The 22,903-nt window shown below is 41.1% G+C and overlaps 1 protein-coding gene across 1 annotated transcript in view; it reads left to right on the plus strand.

The window, feature by feature from the left end:
• The window catches only part of LOC110135920 (uricase), a 33,272-nt gene that overhangs the window by 6,557 nt on the left and 3,812 nt on the right, over window positions 1–22,903 (plus strand). The window contains exons 2-6 of the mRNA XM_020891288.2: window positions 5,451–5,669; window positions 7,463–7,579; window positions 7,679–7,757; window positions 19,572–19,758; window positions 21,554–21,677. Coding sequence (XP_020746947.2) covers window positions 5,451–5,669; window positions 7,463–7,579; window positions 7,679–7,757; window positions 19,572–19,758; window positions 21,554–21,677 — 726 coding nt within the window. The remainder of the gene's footprint in view (window positions 1–5,450; window positions 5,670–7,462; window positions 7,580–7,678; window positions 7,758–19,571; window positions 19,759–21,553; window positions 21,678–22,903) is intronic.

The following is a 22,903-nucleotide window of genomic DNA, read 5'->3' on the forward strand; positions in this document are numbered from 1 at the left end:
ACTCTGTCTGCCCTCAACTCTGCCCTTCCTGACCTTATTCTCCGGCCAGCTGTTCCTGTCATCTCTGTGCTGCGGTGATCAGAGAGCACAAGTTGCCTTCCCCTCTTTCCTAGGAAGAGGAACTTCCTGATGGGGTTCTGAGCTGAAGCAGCTCTTCCTGTATTGAAATCTTAGGGGCATTTTCATGAACGAGTCCGTCATTGCATAAGAGGTGCAGGTGATGAGGCAGCAGTCAGTCACTCATGATACATTTATTAGGCACCTATTTATGTTCCAAGCACTCTGCTGAGCACGGGGGTTGCTATGGCGACAGAGATGGAAATTGTTTCTGCTTTCATGGCTTACAGTTTTTGAACAAATCACACACATGAAGAGGCAGTTATAGTTCTACTTGATAAAGTCTCTGATAAGGCAATAACAGAGCATTTTGAGATCACACAGAAGCAGCACCTACTTCAGACTTGAAGGGCTGGGGCAGATTACCTAGTGAAAGTGACATTTGAGATTTAAAGAAGCTGAGTCAGAAGTTAGTCAGGTGAAGAGATTGGTAGTCAGATAACGAGGAAGAGAAGAATGTTCAAGCCCAGGTTGGATGCATGAGACAAGTGCTCGGGCCTGGTGCACTGGGAAGACCCAGAGGAATCGGGTGGAGAGGGAGGTGGGAGGGGGGACTGGGATGGGGAATACATGTAAATCCATGGCTAATTCATTTCAGTGTATGGAAAAAACCGCTGCAATGTTGTAAAGTAATTAGCCTCCAACTAATAAAAATAAATGAAAAAAAAAAAAAAAGAAAGAAGTAATAGTAAATTCAAAGGGCTACTGGCAGAGCAGAAAGCATGCAGAGCCAGGGTGACCACAATTAGCTCAGGATAGCCAAAGTGCAGTTTGAAGTAGAATGTGATAGAATACAAAGCTGGATTGGTGAGCAGGAGTAGAGATATGAAGGGTAGCTACCATTCCATCTTTCTTGGTACCTCATGGTAACTACTTGCTTTAACAGGCTAACCAGCATGGGTACTTAGTGGCAGGGAATAGGACTGAGGAGTAATATTTGTTGAGTCTTCCTGTGTGCTGAAGGTGCTGGAAGTTCTCAGAGACCTCTTGTCCTGGACCCCAGCCCATATTACCCAGGGACCCCAAGCCAGCCAAGCCCTCCCTCCTCCGGGTAGAATTCCTAGTGGTTCAAGACACACCAGTCTTCCTTCAGCTGTTAGCAGCAGGGCTCCCCACTCCAGAAACGAGTGCCCCTGCTCCGGGTTCCTTCTGCTGTCTCTGCTGCTGCCGCATCCACAGCCAGAGCTGACACGGCCACTCTTGCTACGGGGGGGACCTCAGTGCATCAGTGGTACCAGGGATGGAGCCCAGCCCTTCACGTTCACCAGCACTTGTTGAGGTAGTTATCTCCATTTTTACAAAGCAGGGGGAAACTCGGGCTTACAGACATCAAATTATTTGTTACAAGCCACAAAGCTATAACTGGCAGGGAAGAATCTGGACCTGGTCTGATTTCAAAGCCACTACAATCACACGACTGTGACTCTTTCCCGGTCAGCATTAGAGTTCTTATTAGGATCCTTTAAGTCTCCTCTTCAGATTTTCTTACTGATGTTTTTCTTGAAGATGAGTCCCCGAAAGATTGGGTCAGAGGCTTCTGTGGAGACTCTCCGAGAGTGACCCTTTCGTATGTCACTCCTACGGGGGAAGTACTGAATGTAAACGCCGCAGACCCTCAGGGAATATGCAGCAAGGACAGCAGCAAGCCCTACCAGGCTCTGTCCCCAAGATTTAAGACAGCCTCCCCTACCTCAGTTTGATAAAGGATATGACAATAATTTCTAATTTTAGTATTTTAAAATTCCTCCTAGGGGGTGTGGTGATTTTTTTTTAAATGCAGGTAGGTGTTTAGGCAGTTCCTGACCTGTCTGAGCATATCACATATGTGTGATAAGCAGGTGAGGTTTCTTCTTTGTGACCTCCCCAGATTCTCACTGCATGTTGTTTTTGATTTACTGTTATTTTTGTCACCTTTTCTTATTACCGTTTCTATGACAATTTTCTTTTTTTTTTCATTTATTTTTTATTAGTTGGAGGCTAATTACTTTACAATATTGTAGTGGTTTTTGTCATACATTGACATGAATCAGCCATGGATTTACATGTATTCCCCATCCTGATCCCCCCTTCCACCTCCCTCTCCACCCGATTCCTCTGGGTCTTCCCAGTGCACCAGGCCCGAGCACTTGTGTCATGTCTATGACAATTTTCATGCTAAATAAAATAAGTTTTCCTGTCCCTCTGCTCCCTCCTGCCTCTTTTCTCAAACACCAGGAAAGCCCAGGCACAAGTCTTAAAGGGCCTAGCAGTGGAGATGGGCGTAATCGCCAGTGAGGGCTCCAGCTTCAGACAGGGATACTGATGAATCAATCACTGGCTTTTATTAAGGGTCTCTTCTCTAAAAGCATAGCTCTCCCTACAGCCAGATGGCCCTGGCTCTGTGCTGCTGAAAGTCATCAAGACCCTGTCACTAATTGCTCTTCTTCCTGGTAGCAAGTAGAAGAAGCAATTTTCAAATTCTTTTTATTGATCATAGGGCTGTTTCTCCAGAATACTGCTCTCTATGAAAGAGGGATATACCCAGAATTTTAGAAATAAAAGCAAAAATAAACAAATGGGACCTAATGAAACTTAAAAGCTTTTGCACAACAAAGGAAACTATAAGCAAGGTGAAAAGACAGCCCTCAGATTGGGAGAAAATAATAGCAAACGAAGCAACAGACAAAGGATTAATCTCAAAAATATACAAGCAACTCCTCCAGCTCAACTCCAGAAAAATAAATGACCCAATCAAGAAATGGGCCAAAGAACTAAACAGACATTTCTCCAAGGAAGACATACAGATGGCTAACAAACACATGAAAAGATGCTCCACATCACTCATTATCAGAGAAATGCAAATCAAAACCACAATGAGGTACCATTATACGCCAGTCAGGATGGCTGCTATCCAAAAGTCTACAAGCAATAAATGCTGGAGAGGGTGTGGAGAAAAGGGAACCCTCTTACACTGTTGGTGGGAATGCAAATTAGTACAGCCACTATGGAAAACAGTGTGGAGATTTCTTAAAAAGCTGGAAATAGAACTGCCATATGACCCAGCAATCCCACTTCTGGGCATACACACCAAGGAAACCAGATTTGAAAGAGACACATGCACCCCAATGTTCATCGCAGCACTGTTTATAATAGCCAGGACATGGAAGCAACCCAGATGCCCATCCGCAGACGAATGGATGAGGAAGCTGTGGTACATATACACTGTGGAATATTACTCAGCCATTAAAAAGAATTCATTTGAATCAGTTCTAATGAGATGTATGAAACTGGAGCCCATTATACAGAGCAAAGTAAGCCAGAAAGATAAAGCCCATTACAGTATACTAACACATATATATGGACTTTAGAAAGATGGTAACGATAACCCTATATGCAAAACAGAAAAAGAGACTCAGATGTATAGAACTGACTTGTGGACTCTGGGAGAAGGGGAGGGTGGGATGTTTCAAGAGAACAGCATTGAAACACGTATATTATCTAGGGTGAAACAGATCACCAGCCCAGGTTGGGTGCATGAGACAAGTGCTCGGGCCTGGTGCACTGGGAAGACCCAGAGGGATTGGGTGGAGAGGGAGGTGGGAGGAGGGACCGGGATGGGGAATACATGTAAATCCATGGCTAATTCATTTCAATGTATGACAAAAACTACTGTAATGATGTAAAGTAATTAGCCTCCAACTAATAAAAATAAATGGAAAAAAAATTTTTTTTTTTTTTAAAAAAGAGGGATATAATTATTTCCAGTTAACATTGTCAAAACACTTTTATAGAGGAAGGCAGTTTATACAGTGGTTAGAAGTACACAATTTGGAGTCAACAGCTCTGAGGGTGAATTCTTGGCTCTATCCTTTACTAAATAGTGCAAGTCACTTAAATTCTTTGAACCTCAGTTTTTCTCTCTGCAAAACGGAAATAATATTTCTTCATGGAGCTGATACAAGGATTAAGTTAGTAGAGATTAATGAAGACTGAGTAAATAGTTAGCCTCAGAAGGTACTGTTTTTATTATTATTGCTAAGTATTATCAAGAAAGTCATCTCCCTGTCTTTCTTAAGGCCAACCTGATATATTTTAGTCTATTTCTTGCAATTCTCTTTTCTCCATACAAGTTCTCATTCTTCAAAAGTAAGGCATGATTTTGGTTTCATGAATAATTTGACTCTCACCATTCACAATTATATGATAAAATTAAGGCTAAAAGAAATTGCATTCAAGAGTTCAGTTCAGTTCAGTTGCTCAGTTGTGTCCAACTTTTTGTGCCTCATGAACTGCAGCATGCCAGGCCTCCCTGTCCATCACCAACTCCCAGAGTCCACCCAAATCCATGTCCATTGAGTCGGTGATGCCATCCAACCATCTCATCCTCTGTCATCCTCTTCTCCTCCTGCCCTCAATCTTTCCCAGCATCAGGGTCTTTTCAAATGAGTCAGCTCTCCACATCAGATGGCCAAATTACTGGAGTTTCAGCTTCAACATCAGTCCCTCCAATGAACCACCCAGGACTGATCTCCTTTAGGATGGACTGGTTGGATCTCCTTGCAGTGCAAGGGACTTTCAAGAGTCTTCTCCAACACCACAGTTCAAAAGCATCAATTCTTCGGTACTCAGCTTTCTTTATAGTCCAACTCTCACATCCATACATGACTACTGGAAAAACTATAGCCTTGACTAGACGGACGTTTGTTGGCAAAGTAATGTCTCAGCTTTTTAATGTGCTGTCTAGGTTGGTCATAACTTTCCTTCCAAGGAGCAAGTGTCTTTTAATTTCATGGCTGCAATCACTATCTGCAGTGATTTTGGAGCCCCCCAAAAAAATGTCAGCCACTGTTTCCACTGTTTCCCCATCTATTTGCCATGAAGTGATGGAACTGGATGCCATGATCTTAGTTTTCTGAATGTTGAGCTTTAAGCCAACTTTTTCACTCTCCTCTTTCACTTTCATCAAGAGGTTCTTTAGTTCTTCTTCACTTTCTGCCATAAGGGTGGTGTCATCTGCATATCTGATGTTATTGATATTTTTCCCAGAAATCTTGATTCTAGCTTGTGCTTATTCCAGCCCATCTTTTCTCATGATGTACTCTGCCTATAAGTTAAATAAGCAGGGTGACAATATACAGCCTTGGCGTACTCCTTTTCCTATTTGGAACCAGTCTGTTGTTCAAGAGGGAGGGGACATATTTTTACCTATAGCTGATTCATGTTGATGTATGGCAGAGACCAACACAATATTGTAAAGCAATTATCCTCCAATTAAAAATAAAAATAAAAGAAATTGCAGTTGACTTCCGGTTTTCATCTAGACTTCTTCAATAAGATGACTATTTTCATTGCAGAATGATGAAGTGGAGTTTGTCCGAACTGGTTATGGTAAGGATATGGTAAAAGTTCTTCATATTCAGCGAGATGGAAAATATCATAGCATTAAGGAAGTGGCAACTTCAGTGCAACTTACTCTGAGCTCCAAAAGAGAGTACCTGCATGGAGACAATTCAGACATCATCCCGACAGACACCATCAAGAACACAGTTCACGTCCTGGCCAAGTTCAAAGGTGTATGTGTCATTCTTCTTCTTAGATGCTGCCTATCTGGATGGGGAATTCACTGTACTATAGTGTGAGGATAGTACTTGCTTATTTCAAGTTCCCTATGTGTTTTCAGTTTATTTTTACATTTAAACCATTGAAAGAAGATTCCTTTTCTATTCTAAAATTCTCAGCTTTACAGAAAATTTTGCATTTTAAAAACTTACCGCTTTATATGCTTTTCTTTTTTTGTTCCCTCTTTGTTCTGTTTCCTTGGTTTTCAACTCCGTACATCTTTGAGAAGGTAGAGAATCCTATTTGACAAATTCACATGTTATCACTTATCTAGGATCATTGGCAAATCAAGGCCCTGAGACAATTTCAGATTAGAATTTTACCCACTATTGCCATGCATTTACTTGAGTCCTGTTGTTTGGTTGTTTTTTTTCTTTAAGAATGGTATGTATTTATAGAAGAAAGTACCATTTCTCTTCTTGGTATTACTAAAGAAGAAAATTCAGTATAAGATACAGTTTGAAAGATATTTGTTCAACTTTTAATGCCTTCCTAATTTTCTCAGCTCTATGACCACTTAGTGTCCACATTTGATGGTAACTGTACTTTTCAAAAGGGTCTTGGAACTAATAGAATCTGATTTTTTTTTTTTTAGCACTTTACCTCAGATTTCTCTAAAAAGTGTGAGTGAAATTGTGCTGGGTGACCACCAGATTTCTGGGCAATTCAGGATGATTTTTAATTTACTAAGACATTTAAAAAGACAAGAAATGTAGACTACAAAGTTTCTTTTTCCATGATTTTGCATGAAATCCACACATATAATGCATGAAATGAACAAACTAATTGAAAAATTATTTCTGCAAGGCCTGTCTCCACTCTGAACCTTTCTCTTGCTAATCAAAATGTACCAGCAAGCATAGACAGGGCTCTGGAAAAAGGCATTGCTTTCTTTTAAAAAAAATTGAAATAAGCTTCTAGTACTGTGTTTAAGAAGATGGTTGGGTACCACAAATTCTTATACTTCCTGTACTATGTGAGAGATACAAAAAAGTGAAGGGGTAGACCTGGATGTTAGAAAAAATTTTTAATTCATTCATTATAGCGACCATAATTTCTTATCCAAACCAAGATACTTTTGAGAATGCAATAGGATGCTTATAAACCTCAGATATGAAACAAAACTATACTGGAAACCTGTATAGTCTACCTTAATTATAGGCAAAACCATAAATAATCTGTAGACTGAACTAGTGCCATAAAATAGAGATTAATATGAAGAATTTGGGTGGAAGTAGGGAGCTGCTTTATGGGGGTGGAGAGTTGGAGATGGTCTATAGAAGGCATGTTTGCAAGGAAAGAAAGCTGAAGTGACCCTTCCTTAACATTTTTCCTGGGGAAACTGGGAGGTCTGTTTGCCAGCCTCATAAAGAGAGCAGAGTGTTTTGGAGTATCCTGCAATACTTTTGCTGGCATGGGTGATGACTGAGCTCATCCTGAGAAGAATCTGAATATTCAATTCCTTTTTGCTCATCCATTGATGGACAGACACACCCTCTCCGGCACACAGTTTTCTTTTAAAAACCGGGTAGTCTCACCTGGTGATGGTGATCCGTTAACTACACTTAGGGGCCCATGTGAAAAATTGGGGTAAAAAAGATAAATTCATCTCTAAGATTCTTTCTAAGTCTTTGTTTCTCTGATTCTAAAAAACACTTGATCAGGAAAGAGACTCCCATGGATATTTAAAAATGACTTTCAATTGGGGCAAGTATTTCTGCTCATTCACATTTGTTTCTCTTTATAGATCAAAAGCATAGAAACTTTTGCTATGAATATCTGTGAGCATTTCCTTTCATCTTTTAACCATGTCATTCGAGTTCAAGTCTACGTGGAAGAAGTCCCTTGGAAGCGTTTTGAAAAGGTTGCCTTACTTATTTGTGTTCTCAGTTTAATTAAAGACATTGGCTTTTTGACATATGCTGAAATTTTACTGAAAACAATCTTTTTTTCTAATTTTCAGAATGGAGTTAAGCATGTTCATGCATTTATTCATACTCCCACTGGAACGCACTTCTGTGAGGTTGAACAGTTGAGGAGTGGTGAGAAAATGTTTTTCGTGTTTGATTCTGCAATAACAATTTTAGTCTTTTTTTTTTTTCTTCTTCTAAACAACTCTGTTTATCAGCACCAAGGAGAACTGTAGAGAATTTTGAACTCTTTTAAATCTGAGATGGGAATGAAAGTTGTGACCTTGGATTACATTAAAGAACTATCTGCTTTTTATCTTAAACGTATAAAGATGAAATAATACCCTTTGCAACAAATCTGGTGGTTGAGTGGGGTCAATCATTTTTATTGCATGATCTTGAGGTGAGAGGAAAAAAAAGACTCAGGCTGACAAAAATCTCAAATCTCTGAAATTTCTGACCAATGCTTTTTATACCATACCAAACTATGATTATAATAACTTTATGGGAAATACCTAGAAAATAACAATCATGTTTCCTTATTTTGTCCTAATAATAAAACCATTGATATTATTATAATTACCATAGTATAAGCTTCATTTAAAATATCAGTGACAGTTATATAGTTCTTTCTGTTTAATAAGAAATCTAAACATTAACTGTGGAACATAATTACAATATAGACCTTATTGGTACTGATGACTAAACTTAGCAAAGTATGTCTTCTACTGATTTGTTGAGGTTGTCAGAACAGAGTTCAATAATTGGTTAAGAGCTGGACTAGATGACCTTTAAGAACTGTGGAGCCACCATGGTAGAAATGTCCCTATCCTAGTAAAAAATAAACTTTAGTGATCATTATAAATTGAAACTGAGGACTCTGAATTTTTTCTTTTCTCATCTCTCTTTTCTTTCATCTCCTCTCCTTCTCTTTCCCACTTGTTTCTTTCATTTCATTTCTTTTACTTTCTTTATCTTTCTTCCATCTCTAGCTATCTTCATTAAGAATTTAAGGTGGTATCTGGTAAACATCATAAATATCTTTTAAAAGGTTAGTAAAATATAAGTGCCTCTTATTCTGAGTTCTACTGGATACTGCCTTCCCTTAGAAAGTCCTAGTCATTTAATATTTTAATCATTTAGTGTTTTCTCTATCTGTATTAAATTCTAGACACAGCCAGGGCCTTCTCAGTGTTTGACTAATAGTTGCGAAATTATTAGTATATAAAGAAGACTGAATAATTAGTTGATAAGTTGAGAAGATAGTGAGTTTTTAAATCCTCCAAATGTGAAGGGATTGGTTTGGGCCTTAATGTACTGTACTAGCAAGACTGGTGTAACTAGGGAATTCCTGGTGGTCAAGTGGTTAGGACACCACACTTTCACCATTGAGGGCCTTGGTTGGATCTCTGGTTCAGGAGCTAAATTCCTGTAAACTGAGCAGCATGGCCAAAAAAAACAAAAATAACCCTAGTGCAATGAGGCAGTGTTTGCATGGTAGTTAAGTCTATAGTTCTTGCAGACTAAGATGTTTTGCTTCCCTTATTGCTTTTCTATTGTAATTTTTTAAATGTAAACCATTTTTTTACATTATAGTTTAACTTACAATGTTGTGTTAGTTTCAGATGTACAGCAAAATAATTCAGTTATGCACACACACACACACATATATACGTATATATATATTCTTTTTCAGCTTCTTTTCCATTAGAGATTATTTAAATGCTAGATATTGAATATAGTTCCTTGTGCTATATATTAGGTCCTTGTTTGTCTATTTTATATGTACTAATGTGTATATATTAATCCCCAATTCCCAGTTTATCTTTCTCCCACAGCTGCTATCCCCTTTGGTAACCATAAGGTCAGATTTATGTCTGTGAATCTATTTCTGCTTTATAAATAAATTCATTTGTATCTTTTTTTTAGATTACACTTGTAAGTGATATCATATATTTGTCTTTGATTTACTTCATTCAATATGATAATCTCTAGGTTCATCCATGTTGCTGCAGATGGCATTATTTCATTCTTTATTATGACTGAGTAATAAATATTCTTTATCCATTCATCTGCCTATGGACATTTAGGTTACCTCTATGTCTTGTTGTTATTTTTGTTGTTGTTGTTTGGTCGCTAAGTCATGTCCAACTCATTTGTGACCCCATGGACGATAGCCCACCAGGCTCCTCTGTCCACAGGATTTGTAGGTTGCTTTTTCCTTCTCAGGGGATCTTCCTGACCCAAAGAGTGAATCTGAATCTTCTGCACTGGCAGGAGGATTTTTTTTAACCACTGAGCCCCAGGGGAACCCTTCCATATCTTAGTTATTGTAAACAGTGCTTCTATAAATGTTGGAATGCCTGTATCTTTTCAAATTAGAATTTTCTTTGGATATATGCCCAGGGGTGGGATAGCAGGATCATATGATTAATTCCTTTCTCTCCACAGTCTCTCTGGCATTTATTATTAGCAGACTTTTTAAGTAATGGTCATTCTGATCTGTGAGAGTGATACTTCATTGTAGTTTTGTATTTTTCTAAAATTAGCAATGTATGTATATGTGCATGCACAGTCATGTCCAACTCTGTGTAACCCCATGAACTGTAGCCTGCCAGGCTCCTCTGTCCATGGAATTCTCCAGGCAAAAATACTGGAATGGGTCGCCATTCCCTTCCCCAGGGGACCTTTGCAACCCAGGGATTGAAACCGGGTCTCCTGCATTGTAGGCAGATTCTTTACTGTCTGAGCCACTAGAGAAGTCCCAAATTAGCAATACTGTACATCTTTTCATGTGCCTGCTGGCCGTCTGTATGTCTTTTTCTGAGAATTGTATCTTAGGTCTTCTGACCATTTTCTGATTGTGTTATTTGCTTTTTGATATTAAGCTGTATGAGTTATTTATATATTTTGGGAATTAATCCTTTGATATCTCCCAGTCTGTAGGTTGTCTATTCATTTTGTTTATGGGCTTATTTGCTGTGCAAACGTTTTTAAGTTTAATTTGGCCCTATTTGTTTATTTTTCTATTTGCATTACTCTAGGAGATGAATAAAAAAAATTCCTACAATTTATTTCAAACAGTGCAAATTCTTGTCTCTTTTCACAGTCTTTATTTTAAAGTCTATTTTGTCCGATATAAGTATGGCTACTGCAGCTTTCTCTTTTAAAATTTTTATTTATTTATTGGCTGTGCTGGGTCTTCATCACTGTGCACAGGCTTTCTCTAGTGGTGGTGAGTGGGGGCCACTCTTCCAGTGTGTGAGTTCATTTAGTGTGTGTAGTGAGTGCATTCTCATTGTGATAGTTTCTCTTGTTTAAGGGCACGGGCTTTAGGTACATGTGCTTCAGTGGTTGTGGCAGCCTGCCTGTACAGCCCTGGCTTGGCAGCTCTGCGTGGGCTTAGTTTCCCGCTAAGGCATGTGGGATCTTCCCAGACCAGGGCTAGAACCCATATCCCCTATGCTGGCAGAGGGGTTCTTAACCACTGCACCACCAAGGAATTCCCTCCAGCTTTCTTTTGATTTCCATTTTCATGAAATACCTTTTCCTAATCCCCTCTCTTTCAGTCTATGCATATTTCTAGATCTGAAGTGAGTCTTTTGTAGGTAGCACATATATGGAAGCTGTTTCTTTACCCATTCAGCCAGTCTATATCTTTTGGTTGGATCATTTAGTCCATTTATGTTTAAGGCAATTATTGGTATATATGTTCCCACTGGTTTCCCAGGTGGCTCAGTGGGAAAGAATTTACCTGCCAAGCAAGAGATGTGGGTTTGATCTCTGGGTCAGGAAGATCCCCTGGGGAAGGAAATGGCAACCCACTCCAGTATTCTTGCCTGGAATATCCCATAAAAAGAGGAGCCTGGTGTCCATGGGGTTGCAAAGAGTCAGACATGACTTAGTGACTAAACAAAAGCACCAGTAGCTTGTTCCTATTGTCATTTTATTAATTATTTTGGATTTTTTTATGTGTTTTTTTCTCCTTCTTTTGTTCTCTTCTTTTGTGATTTGATGACTATCTTTAGTATTATGTTTGGATTTCTTTTTCTTTTTCTGTGTGAATTTTTGTTTTGTGGTTACAATGAGGTTTTTGCACAGCAATCTATCTAGATAGATACTTTGCATTTGTACCCTCCTCCCCTCATGATTACTGTTTTTGATATTATTTTCTAATCTAAATATTTTGTGTGTCCTTTAACTTCTTATTGTGGATATGAATGAATTTATTACTTTTGTCTTTTATTCTCCCTACTAGATTTCCTACTTTTATTCTATGAAAACTGAAGTGTTTTTGAACTTGAGCTCCATTACTTAATGGGCTTCTCTGGTGGTTCAGATGATAAATCTGACTGCAATGCAGGAGACCTGGTTTCAGTCCCTGGGTTGCGAAGATCCCCCGGAGAAGGGAATGGCAACCCACTCCAGTATTCTTGCTTGGGAAATCTCATGGACAAAGGAACCTAGCAAGCAGTCCTTAGGGTCACAGAAGTCAAACATGACTTAGTGACTAAACCACCACCACTTAATAACTTTGTGACTATTAGCACATTAAATACAATACTTTATACACTACTTTAGTGTTTTTTAATTTGTAAGATGAGGATAAAATGTCTACCTCAGCAATTATCCAGATAACTGAAAGAAATAAATGTTAATTTAAAGCATTTAGTATAGTCCCTAACATATAAGAAGCGCTCCTTGAAAGAAAGCTGTTATTATTTTGAATAATTATAGAGATCCAGGGAAGGTCTTTGTGCATATATGTGTACATTTGGGTAATTCTGACCAAGATTATGGTGAACTGGCTAGAGAAATAAGCCAGAGGGAAACATTTGGAGACTTGTTGCAGAGATGAAGTAATGATGGAGGCTGACCTCAGGCAGTAGAGGCAGAGATGGAGGGACTGCAGAAGCTGGGGAGGGACATTATGTGAGGCATTTTTGAAGTGTGCTTAATAGGTCTGTGAGTTGCATAGGGATGCAAGGTTAGAGAAAAGGAGGGGTTAAGGTTACCCTAAAGTCAGGAGTCTGGCGGTGTTGACTAAGAATAATACGTGTAATGAGGAAGTTTTCAGAGGAAACTGGTGAGTTTTGAAATAAGGAAAAGATTTGGAGACTGATAGTTGGTGGAGCCATGGGGAGAAGGACTGATCCAGAAGAACATATAAAGTGAGAAGAGGAAAGATGAAAGGGCCCTGGGGAAAATTCCCCAGTTTAAGAGTTAAAAGTTTAAAGACTGAGATAGAAAGAATGGTCAGAGAGCCAGGAGGAAACTTGGAGACAATGGTATTATGGAAGCAGAAGGAAAAGTACATTTTAAGAAATGAGGGATAGTTATTGGGGTAACAGAATGCATAACAAGTAGGTTTATACGTAGTGGCTTCCTATACAAAGTTTACTGCTATGTGTAAAAGTTAAGTTTACTGTGTAGGTGTGTATGTTGGGAGGGCGCTCTGATCCAGGAATTTATTCAGGAACCCAGGTTGATGCAACCAGACATTTTAATCCTTTCCTTTCTGGGTCACCTTGAGAGTGGATCCCCATACCAGACAAGTGGAAGAAAAAAGCTTGGAGAAGAAAATGGAGGAGGCAAAACCACTCAAGCATAGCACCAGGCCTGAAAGTAGCACAGAGCACATCGAATGAAGAGAACCCAATTACACAACCACACCCGAAGGCTGGGAAATGTAGTCCAGGCAAGGACCCGGGAAGATGAGAAGCTGCCCTTGGTTTCTGCTGCAGGAAGGTTAAGAAGTTTGGCTTGAAAGGAGACTGAAGAGATTGTGCAGTTTGGCAGTTAGACATCATTGGTGACCTCCCTCTGCAAGAATATTTAGCAGAGCCCTGGAGGTTGAAGTGGAGTGGCCAAATACAGGGCTCAGCTGATCAAAGAAGTCAGGCTGCTCTTCACACCCTGTTCTTTCCAGGAATTACCAGGAGCTATCATCAGCTTGTATGCTAGTCACCTGGCTGCTGCAGGGTGGGAAAATTTATCAACAGAATCAGGCCCAAAGCTTTTTCTTTCTGCAGAAAACTTCAGGGTGTTGCGATCACTGTGGCGATGTTCCCAGAGCTCCAGCTTGACTGTCTAGAGCCCAGTAAACCCTGCCCCCCCCCCCCCCGCCATAGCATGTGGGGCTGTCAGGGGGGAGGGGGGAGGCATCTGCTGCCTGGGTGTGTGCAGTATGTGTGTGCACACATCCCTGAGTGTGCATATCTTCCTGTGTTGTCTATTTGAAGATGATACTCGTACTCTGTCCCTCTTTGGATTTTTCGTAGCAAAGTTTAATTCTTAATTTGCTTATTTTCCAAGAGCTAAAACCGCAGATATCATGAGGTGATTCAGTGTACAATCATTGTCACAAGAAATGCCCTTACATAGGCTTAACTGAAGAAAATAATTATTATCCGACACACACACACACTCCAGTTCACATGCTGAAGGCTACTGTTTTTTGTTATTTAGTTGCTAAGTCAAGTCTGAATCTTTTGTGACCCCATAGACTATAGCCTGCCAGGCTTCTCTGTCCATGGGATTTTCCAGGCAAAAATACTGGAATGGGTTGCCATTTCCTTCTCCAGGGATCTTCCCAACCCAGGGATTGAACTCACGTTTTCTTCATTGACAGGCAGATTCATTATCACTGCACCAGCAGGGAAACCCAAAGGCTACTGTTACAAACCTCTAAATAAGACTTTCAGTGGGTGAGGCTGGCTAGAGTCATGAGAATTCTGCCCCCTCAAACACATATACTTAATCACACATTCAACCTACAACTTCCCCCAGCAGGATATGTAACTGGGTTTCTCTTAGTGGACTGGATTCATTTTTATTGATTGAACAAACATTTAGAGAAAGCCCACTGAATCTGAGGAACCCATTTTAGGCCCTGAGAATTGCTGTAAAAACTCCCACTACTCTTATTGTTTCCTACCATATCTTTTAAAGTTATATCATGAAGTGTACTTTTAGCTGTTTCAGAGCCTGCTAGTTCCATGGGGGAATCTGGAAGAGAGAGAAATTTTTTCACCAAAGGGATGAGGGTGGGTGTTATGCTTGTGACTTCCTCAGCTCTGAGAGGAGAGCGAGGCTCTACATGTGTGGCCCTGGCTGTGGTGTAGGCATTATATGGAACCTCAATCTTCCAAACTCTTTCTCTCATGAGTCTCTGTGACCTGCAAGCTTAGACAAGCCTTTAAGTCACTAGGATGGTTAAGTCACTAATTTAAACTCGTTGAAATAAGCAGAACACCCTGCCAACACACACACGCACACACACACTATTTGAATTATAATACATAATTCTTTAAGCATCAGATTTCTCCCAATCTGACACTAATTATAAAAATGCAACTAAAGCATAACCAAATCAAGGAATGAAAGATAAAGAAGATATTTCAAATAAGAGATACTATCTTCTAGTGGTGAAAAAAATCTCTTGACATGGGGACTAGCAGAGGTAGGAAGATGGTTTTAAGGAAGTGGGAGATGAAAATAAAGTCCAGAAGAAGAGATTTTAGAGGTGTCAAGCCGGGCAGATGGAAGAGAAGAGAGAGGAAAATGAGAGACTCAAGACAGAGAGGGCCACTGCCGAGAAGATTACTTCTGTCGTTCTAATGTCAAGACTAAGGCACTCATCAGTTATTTCAAATGAAAATTTCTGGGCAAGCACAATATTTTATAAAAATCATCTTGAGGATCACTTTGCTGTACAAAAGCCCAGTTAACTTCCTTCCATGGGGTGACATCATCTCTTCTCATCCAGAATTTGCACACAGAGAGCTTTCGCCTTCCTTCCATGAGCTAAATGGACTCTCAGAGGCAAATGATATTTAATTGATCTTCACTTGTTCTAGCACTTTACAGGTGTGAGGTTTTCTACTAGAATTATTTAATATAGTTTTAAAATAGTCCCCCTTTAGCTATTTGTGTCCTTTTTGGAGGTGTTAAATGTGGAAGCAATTATCCTTTTCTTGACAGGATTTTTTTTTTTCTTGGCTCAGTAAAGCTTTGTGCTTTGTGACACCTGATGCGTAGGTAAGGAATCAGGCTTATTTTCTATTAATTTGCAGTGAGTTTCTTTCCCTTAGAGACCTGAAGGGGTAGGATGTATGCTTCACTGAGAGATAAACCACAATCTGTTAAGTGTGTAGGAGGACACTAAAAGCTGGAAAAGATTATATTCTAGCAAAGGAAAATGTGGAAATCTTCCTTTTGTGTTACTCCATAAACATGGCAGAAAGGCAAAAAAGCTGATTAAGTGGTTTCATGGGAAGTAACCTAGAAAAGGACAGTCTTTGGGGTTAGATTATTTCTTGTCTTCTAAATTGGAATCTTTTTTAGAGTGTGTGAAGTATCATATTTTTAGTTGATGGGCCCATGAATTTGAAAGGCTCAGGTTCCTACTAGTGTTCAGTAAGCTGGGGCACCGCCAGCAGAAAAGATAAAATAAGCTCCCAGACTTCATCAAGGGTGTCTGATGTGTGCCAAGAGAATTTATTTTTCACATTCAAAGAGAATAAGTTTTTGTTGTTGTTGTTCATAGAATGATGAGCATACCAGCGTAGGTAGTTTGTGTTCTGCCTAAACTGTGGCAGTAGTGAACTGTCTTGGAGAATGTAAGATGTTTTATACTGCATGAAACTGAAGCCAAAATATATTAGAAAATACAACTGCTTTCTCCATTTTCGGATTCTAGTGAGAAAGTAGATCATTTCAAAGTTGCCTAGCAAACTGACACTCCCCAAGAATTAACAAATATCATCCAGGCGGATAGGAATGGCATGTCAGAAGGAGTTTTCAGAACCCAATGATTCTTTGTGAAACATGGTCAGTATTTACAGGGAGTTGAAGTCAGTTAGGGCAAAATCATCTTAGTAACTTCTGTAGAGCATTTCCAATGGGGCAGCCATTTTACTGAGTCCTTTATGTGTACCATCTTAGACATCTATCACCTCTAGGAAATAGTTATGATTATCATCTTCTGCAAATGAGAAAATCAAGATAGAGGTTAAGTAATTCTATCAGGGAAATACTTCTCATAAACAGGGGAGGAGAAGCATGAAGAGCACTGGAATTGAATTCAAAGGATCAGAGTCCCAAGACTGTGGACTCAACTGTATGGAACACAGAATCTGGAAATCCTTTTATGATTGAGACAGTTGAGGGGTCCAAGTCTGGTTGGCTCACAGAGATGCTGGTGATCAAGGCCATCTACATAGGAAAAGTGGAAATGGATAAAGTTTACCTTTGGTGTCTCTTGCCTTCTCTTTATCCACCTTGAAGTTCCCACCACTTGTTCTAACCCCACTTCTGATTGCAAATTGAAGTCTCATTTCTAGAGGATTTTTTTTTCTAGGAGGGATTACTATTAGAAGTAAATTATGATACTAGTTTATAAAATATTAAAGAATCACTCCTTTAAGGGGTCTTGGTATTTCAATGGGAAATTTTTTAATGATAAAATATTTTCAAAACATATAGGGATCAATTCTAAAAGTGATGCTTCATTTCAAACCAATGGGGATGGTATTTTTCAATTAGGGGCTCTGTCTGAAACCCTCAAAGCACATTGTGGAATGGTGGTGGCGACTTTCTTGTCTCTTGGAAAGTCCTCTTTTGTTACAGAAATGGAAAGATAGAATTGAAAGAAGGAGGAAACATTTTGAGGATGGGAAGTGATGCAAAAGGGGGAAGAAAAGCACGAAATTTCATAATGGGGTGGTGAGTTCCAACTCCACCTCTGCTAGTGTCTGGCCAGGTGACTAGAATGCATGTTGGCAGTCAGGGCCTTCTCAGTGTTGCTGCCCTCCCCCTTTACCCCTGCCATACTGTCTGAGAGCTGAGAAGAGGGGCCAGATCAGGAAGGGAAATGCTAGAGACTGATAGAGGAGAACTGTCTAGAAGAAAAAGACACTAAGTTATGAGGCTAAGTTGCTAAGGTGAATCAATGGCATTGCATTCATTCATTCATTCGTTTAATGGATATTTATTGATTGCTTCTGCAATTCTCTTGGGTCTGAGACTAGACCCACTTGGATTAGCTCTACACTGCATTTTGAAATGCTGATTTTGCAGAATTGTGTCTTTATACTTAGAATCTGATAAAGCCAACCAACTTAAGGTATTAAGTCCAGGTATCCTCTTGATCCTTCTTCAAATAAAACTTCCAATGAGAACTTTGGAATGTTAAACAAATACCATTTTCTACCTTACCACATTATCCTAGAATACTCTGGCCAGAATGCTTATTTAAGCAGCACATATTTAATCAGCAGATCTACCACTAAACAGGGCCCCTGCTCTCTCCGGTAGGTACACACATGTGATTGGGAAAATATAAAAAATATAGTCCTTGTTTACCTACTTGTGAAACTCCACGGTTCCCAAGTTAACCACAGCAATTGAAATCACATAGGATGATGTAAACCACTGGATTATTAAGAGCTGTCCAGGATTTTAATTGATGATCATGGATTGCGTTCTGATTCTTCAACCAGGGCCATGTGCAACATAGTGATGCTTGATGATATACCTCCAGCTTTTGACTTAAGATTTTAGGTCAAAAGGGGTAGATATTAGTCAGGACTGATTTCAAGATCTAAAAGAGGTTGACCTTAGTCATCCTGCTTTGACTATGCTATTGGGAGTTTGCACCCAGCTACTCCCTGAGCATACCGGCCTCACCAGTCTGCACATACAAAATAAGGCCATGATGATGTTAATTCTTGAATTTCCCTGGCCTTGTCGTTCTCTTATTACCAAACTGTTGAACCTCTCCAGCCCACCTCTCCCACCTTCTCCCAGCCTGGAGGGCTGTCTCACAGGGGCTCAGGGAGAAATCCGCACCCACTGAGGACAACTGTGGCCTCACAGCTCCATCCAGCATCTTCTGTGCCGGCTCCCATCGCTCCTGGGGAAGAAAGCCGCTCTCCACAGACGCTGTGTCCTGGGCTTCCCACTGTGTCTCCTGGTGCCGTGTTCTCTTCAGGCGACACCAAATTGCTGGAGTTACAGTGTGTTCCACAGACGAAAAGAAAGACCCCTCCCCTCACTAACTCAGTCCCCTACTTGTCACCTGGGCCCTGAGCTAGAACTACCTGGCATAAGCAAACAAGGTTTTCAGATTTTTGCCTCTCTCCCCACCACCTTTCCAATGCACCTCAGGAGGTGATGTCACGGACTGCCAGAGAGACATATCATCTCCTCCAATATTTTCAACTCTGCCCTCTCTCCCCTAGGTCCCCAGAAACCAACTCTGCCCCCCTCTCAGTTCAGCCAAAAGCTAAAAACCTTTATGGGTGTCCACGTATACAATCTATAACTTACAGATCACTGGTCTCATCTTCCCAGTCTCCATTTAGGCTCATTCGGGCCCATGCTGCTTCCCATTCATAAAACTGTCTGGTTTTGCTGAGTTCATAAACACAGGGAACTGAGGGGTCTGGTGGGGTCTGAGGGGTCTGGAGCCATTCGGCAGTATAGAGAATGCACATGAGAACCACCCCCAATTGAAGGCATCGCAGTGCTGGGCAGAAGAGCTGCTTTTGAGGAGTTTATGAACTCTTTCCAGCATGACTGCCTGCTGAGTGAGATGGAGCTCAACATGTGGAACGTAATTTGGCCTAGAAGACACACTTGCGCGTAGCTGAGAAAAAGGTCCCTGTGGGCTTCAACACAGCCTGGAGGTTTAGTCTCTGCCCTTCAGTTCTCTTAGGGCGTGAGAAGGCAGGGAGTGGAATTCAGATGGGGGAAAGGCACAGCATCTTCATCACATGGACTTCAGAGGAGACCAAGAGACAGAACTCTTGCGGAGTGATGTTGCTCTTCGTACAGACCCAGTGTGCCATGTCTTATTGGCCCCAGAATCCTCAGGGCTAGGCAGGAAGAAGGCACTGTTTCCTTTTTGACTTCATCCCCTCTTACCTTTTGACTTAAAAACAGGACCTCCAGTCATTCATTCTGGAATCAAAGACCTCAAGGTATTGAAAACCTCGCAGTCTGGATTTGAAGGATTCCTCAAGGATCAGTTCACCACCCTCCCCGAGGTGAAGGACCGGTGCTTCGCCACCCAAGTGTACTGCAAGTGGCGCTACCACCAGGGCAGAGACGTGGACTTTGAGGCCACCTGGTATGAAGAAGTGCTAGGGTCTGGCACTGGAGCAGGTAGTGTCCGCCCTCTCTTCCAGGGGCCTAGGAGTCTTCAGTCTGAAAGAGGAACTTGGAAGCCATTTAGTTCGACCTCCCCATTGTAAGAAATCCCTTCTGATGGGTAACAGAAAGAACACTGGTCTTACTCTGAGTGAGTAAACCTGCGCTTGAATCTTAGATGCTCTTAGCTATAACAGCCTTCAGTGGACTGCCTGATTTCTCTGATTCCATCTTTCCTAATTGACTAAATCAGTAGTACACAAACATGGTTGGGTATCAGAACCACTTGGAGGGTTTGTTGCACTGTAGCTCGCTGAGCCCATCCCCAGAGGTTCTGATTCTGTGGCCTGGAATGGGGCCTGAGGACTTGCATTTTCTAACAAACTCCCAGGTGTTGCCATGCTGCTGGACCAGAGGCCACACTTCCAGAATCACTGGATCAAATGAGGATAGTGGCCTTGTCACTTCATAGCAGGTGCAGGGAGAGCTAAACCAGGCTGACCCAACTCATTCCAGTCTGTCAAGGGCTTTCCCGATTTTAACACTGAAGGTCCCATGTCCTAGGAAACCCCTTGGTCCCAGTCAAATTGGCCACCGTAGGCCAAACTCAAAACAAGATGACAGTTACAGAAGCATTTTCTAAATGATAAATGCTTTAACATTGTAAAGGTATGACTTATTTTAACATCCTCATGAAGCAGTGATTAGACCTCTGAATTCCCAGTTTGCTTTTGACCAGGTATCTCATTCCTTTGTCAAAGTTCTAATTGTTAGAATCTTGTACTCTGTGATGAGCTAGAATCTGCCTCCGGTAGCTTCCTCCCACGGGCAGAGTGTTGCTCTGCTCCTTTTATTATATGCTAGGTTGGAAATGCTTGAAGAGAATCTCACCTCAGTCTTTTTTTTTTTTACCTCGTTTTTTCAAGTGTTACCCATGGGCAGCAGTCTGATGTATTTATGTTGAAATGAGTATGAAATTGAGATAGTCAGGGTACCAGCTGGGCATCCCACTAAGGAGAAGGACTAAGAGTGGATCATTTAACTTTTAAGCTCATATTCCTTCCAAATTGGGGATAATAATAATAGGAACTGCCTCAGGTACATTGAGAAAATTTAATGAAGTAATCAGATAAAACACTTAGCCTACAGCCTGGCATAGTAAAACCCCTCAAAAATGCAGCAATTCAAGCAACCAGCCAAGCCAAGCAGCACAAAGATTAGAATGTGAGGAAGTCTTCATAAATTCTTCAAGCATGGAGGGGAAACTTACCCTGGGATGCCCATTGAGTCCTGGTGCCAGATTATGAAGATAGCCTAGTTATGCGCAATATGTCTGTTGACTGGTGTGTGTGTGTGTGTGTGTGTGTGTAAGGAAATGAGAAGTTAGGGTTGTTTTTCTTTTTGGCATTATAATATATCCCCGTGCTGTGCTAAGTCACTGTCGCGTCTGACTTTTTGCACCCCTGTGGACTGTAGTCCACCAGGCTCCTCTCTCCATGGGATTCTCTAAGTGGGAATACTGGAGTGGGTTGCCATGCCCTCCTCCAGAGGATCTTCCCAACCCAGGGATTGAACCCACATCTCCTAGGTCTCTTGCCCTGGCAGGCAGGTTCTTTACCACTAGCACCATCTGGGAAGTCCCTGTAATCCTCTCTAAAACCAGCAATAAAATTGTTTTGGGGGTGGGGGACAGAGAGGTCACCATATCTTAGTTTCACAGTGAATTCCCAAAGACCACCCTGTGGGAGCCCTCAGTTCTCCTTTCTGTGTTCTAGGGAGGCTGTCAGGGGCAACGTCCTGGAAAAATTTGCTGGACCCTGTGACAAAGGCGAGTACTCGCCCTCAGTCCAGAAGACCCTCTATGACATCCAGGTGCTCTCCCTGAGCCAGCTTCCTGAGGTACGTTTTGTCACTTGCCATTCTGAAGACTGAGAGAACTTTCTGTGTCTCCTGTTAGCTCTGAGAAAGAGCTGAGAGTTAAAATAAGAAAGTGGAAGACACATGAAAAATGACATCTGTTGTTGCTCAAAAGCTTGTTATAGCAAGTGAGAAAAGAGAAAAAAAGTGGAAAAATCTGTGCAACCTGAAAACATAGGCCACTGCTGTAGTTCTTTAGTTTTCTTGAAGACTCTGAGTCTCTTCAATCTGCTACAATTTGAGTCTCATATTTAGGACACTCGAATGGCCTGAAGGAGGGGTAATTATCCCAAGGGTCTATGTTTCCGGAGAGCCAGAGAATGAAGGATAGATGCAAAGAGATTGCATCCATCCATCCATTTGATATTATTGAATGTTACTATGTCTCTATCAGCACATGAGAAAATCAGGGATAAATTAGACATAGAGTCCCATAGACTCTACCCTTAATGAGTTCATCATTCAGTGAAAGAAGAAAATAAGTAAGCTAAATATGCAATAAACAATAGAATATTATGGAAATTCAGAAGACAGCACCTAACTCAAGTATATGGGAAATGCCTATCAGGCTCTCTGGAAGGAGAAGTATTTGAATTGAGCCTTAAGGGACAAGTAGGGGTTTTCTGGGTTCATACTCAAGGATGAGGGAGGGGTAGGTATGGACAACAGGAGGCAGCATGGAACAGGCATTTATTGTTGAAGGTCTGCCACATGTTAGGCTCCAGGAGTGAAAGCCCTTCCATGTGCCTAGGTGGGAAACAGGTCTGGAGGGCTTTGTGGTCTCTGTAGAGTCTATATTTTATCCTGAAAAAATCTTAGGAGCCACCGAGGGGTCTAAGCAAGGTGCCACGCTACCAACTTTGCACTCTAGAAAGACCGCTCTGAAAGATGTGTGATAGATTAAAAGGATGATGGGCCATAGACAAGGAGACCTATTGGGAGGTTATTGCAGGAAGCTGAAAAGGAGGGCATGAACCATGGCCATGATGGGATGGAGAGGACAGTGCTATCCTTAGACCTGGGCAAGAGGGACACCCACCATGGCCCAGAGGCCCCTTCAGGTCATGCTCTAGCTATGCTTCTCTCTACTGGAAGAGGCACTTCAAGGCAGTGAACACTTCAGGAGCCCATGCTTCCCCTTATAGACCATTCTCTGGGATGTTTGCCATCAGGCAACTTGACATTCAAGCTGGAATATCCACCCACGT

Source organism: Odocoileus virginianus, chromosome 5 (genome assembly GCF_023699985.2).
Source record: "Odocoileus virginianus isolate 20LAN1187 ecotype Illinois chromosome 5, Ovbor_1.2, whole genome shotgun sequence".
Lineage (NCBI taxonomy): Eukaryota > Metazoa > Chordata > Mammalia > Artiodactyla > Cervidae > Odocoileus > Odocoileus virginianus.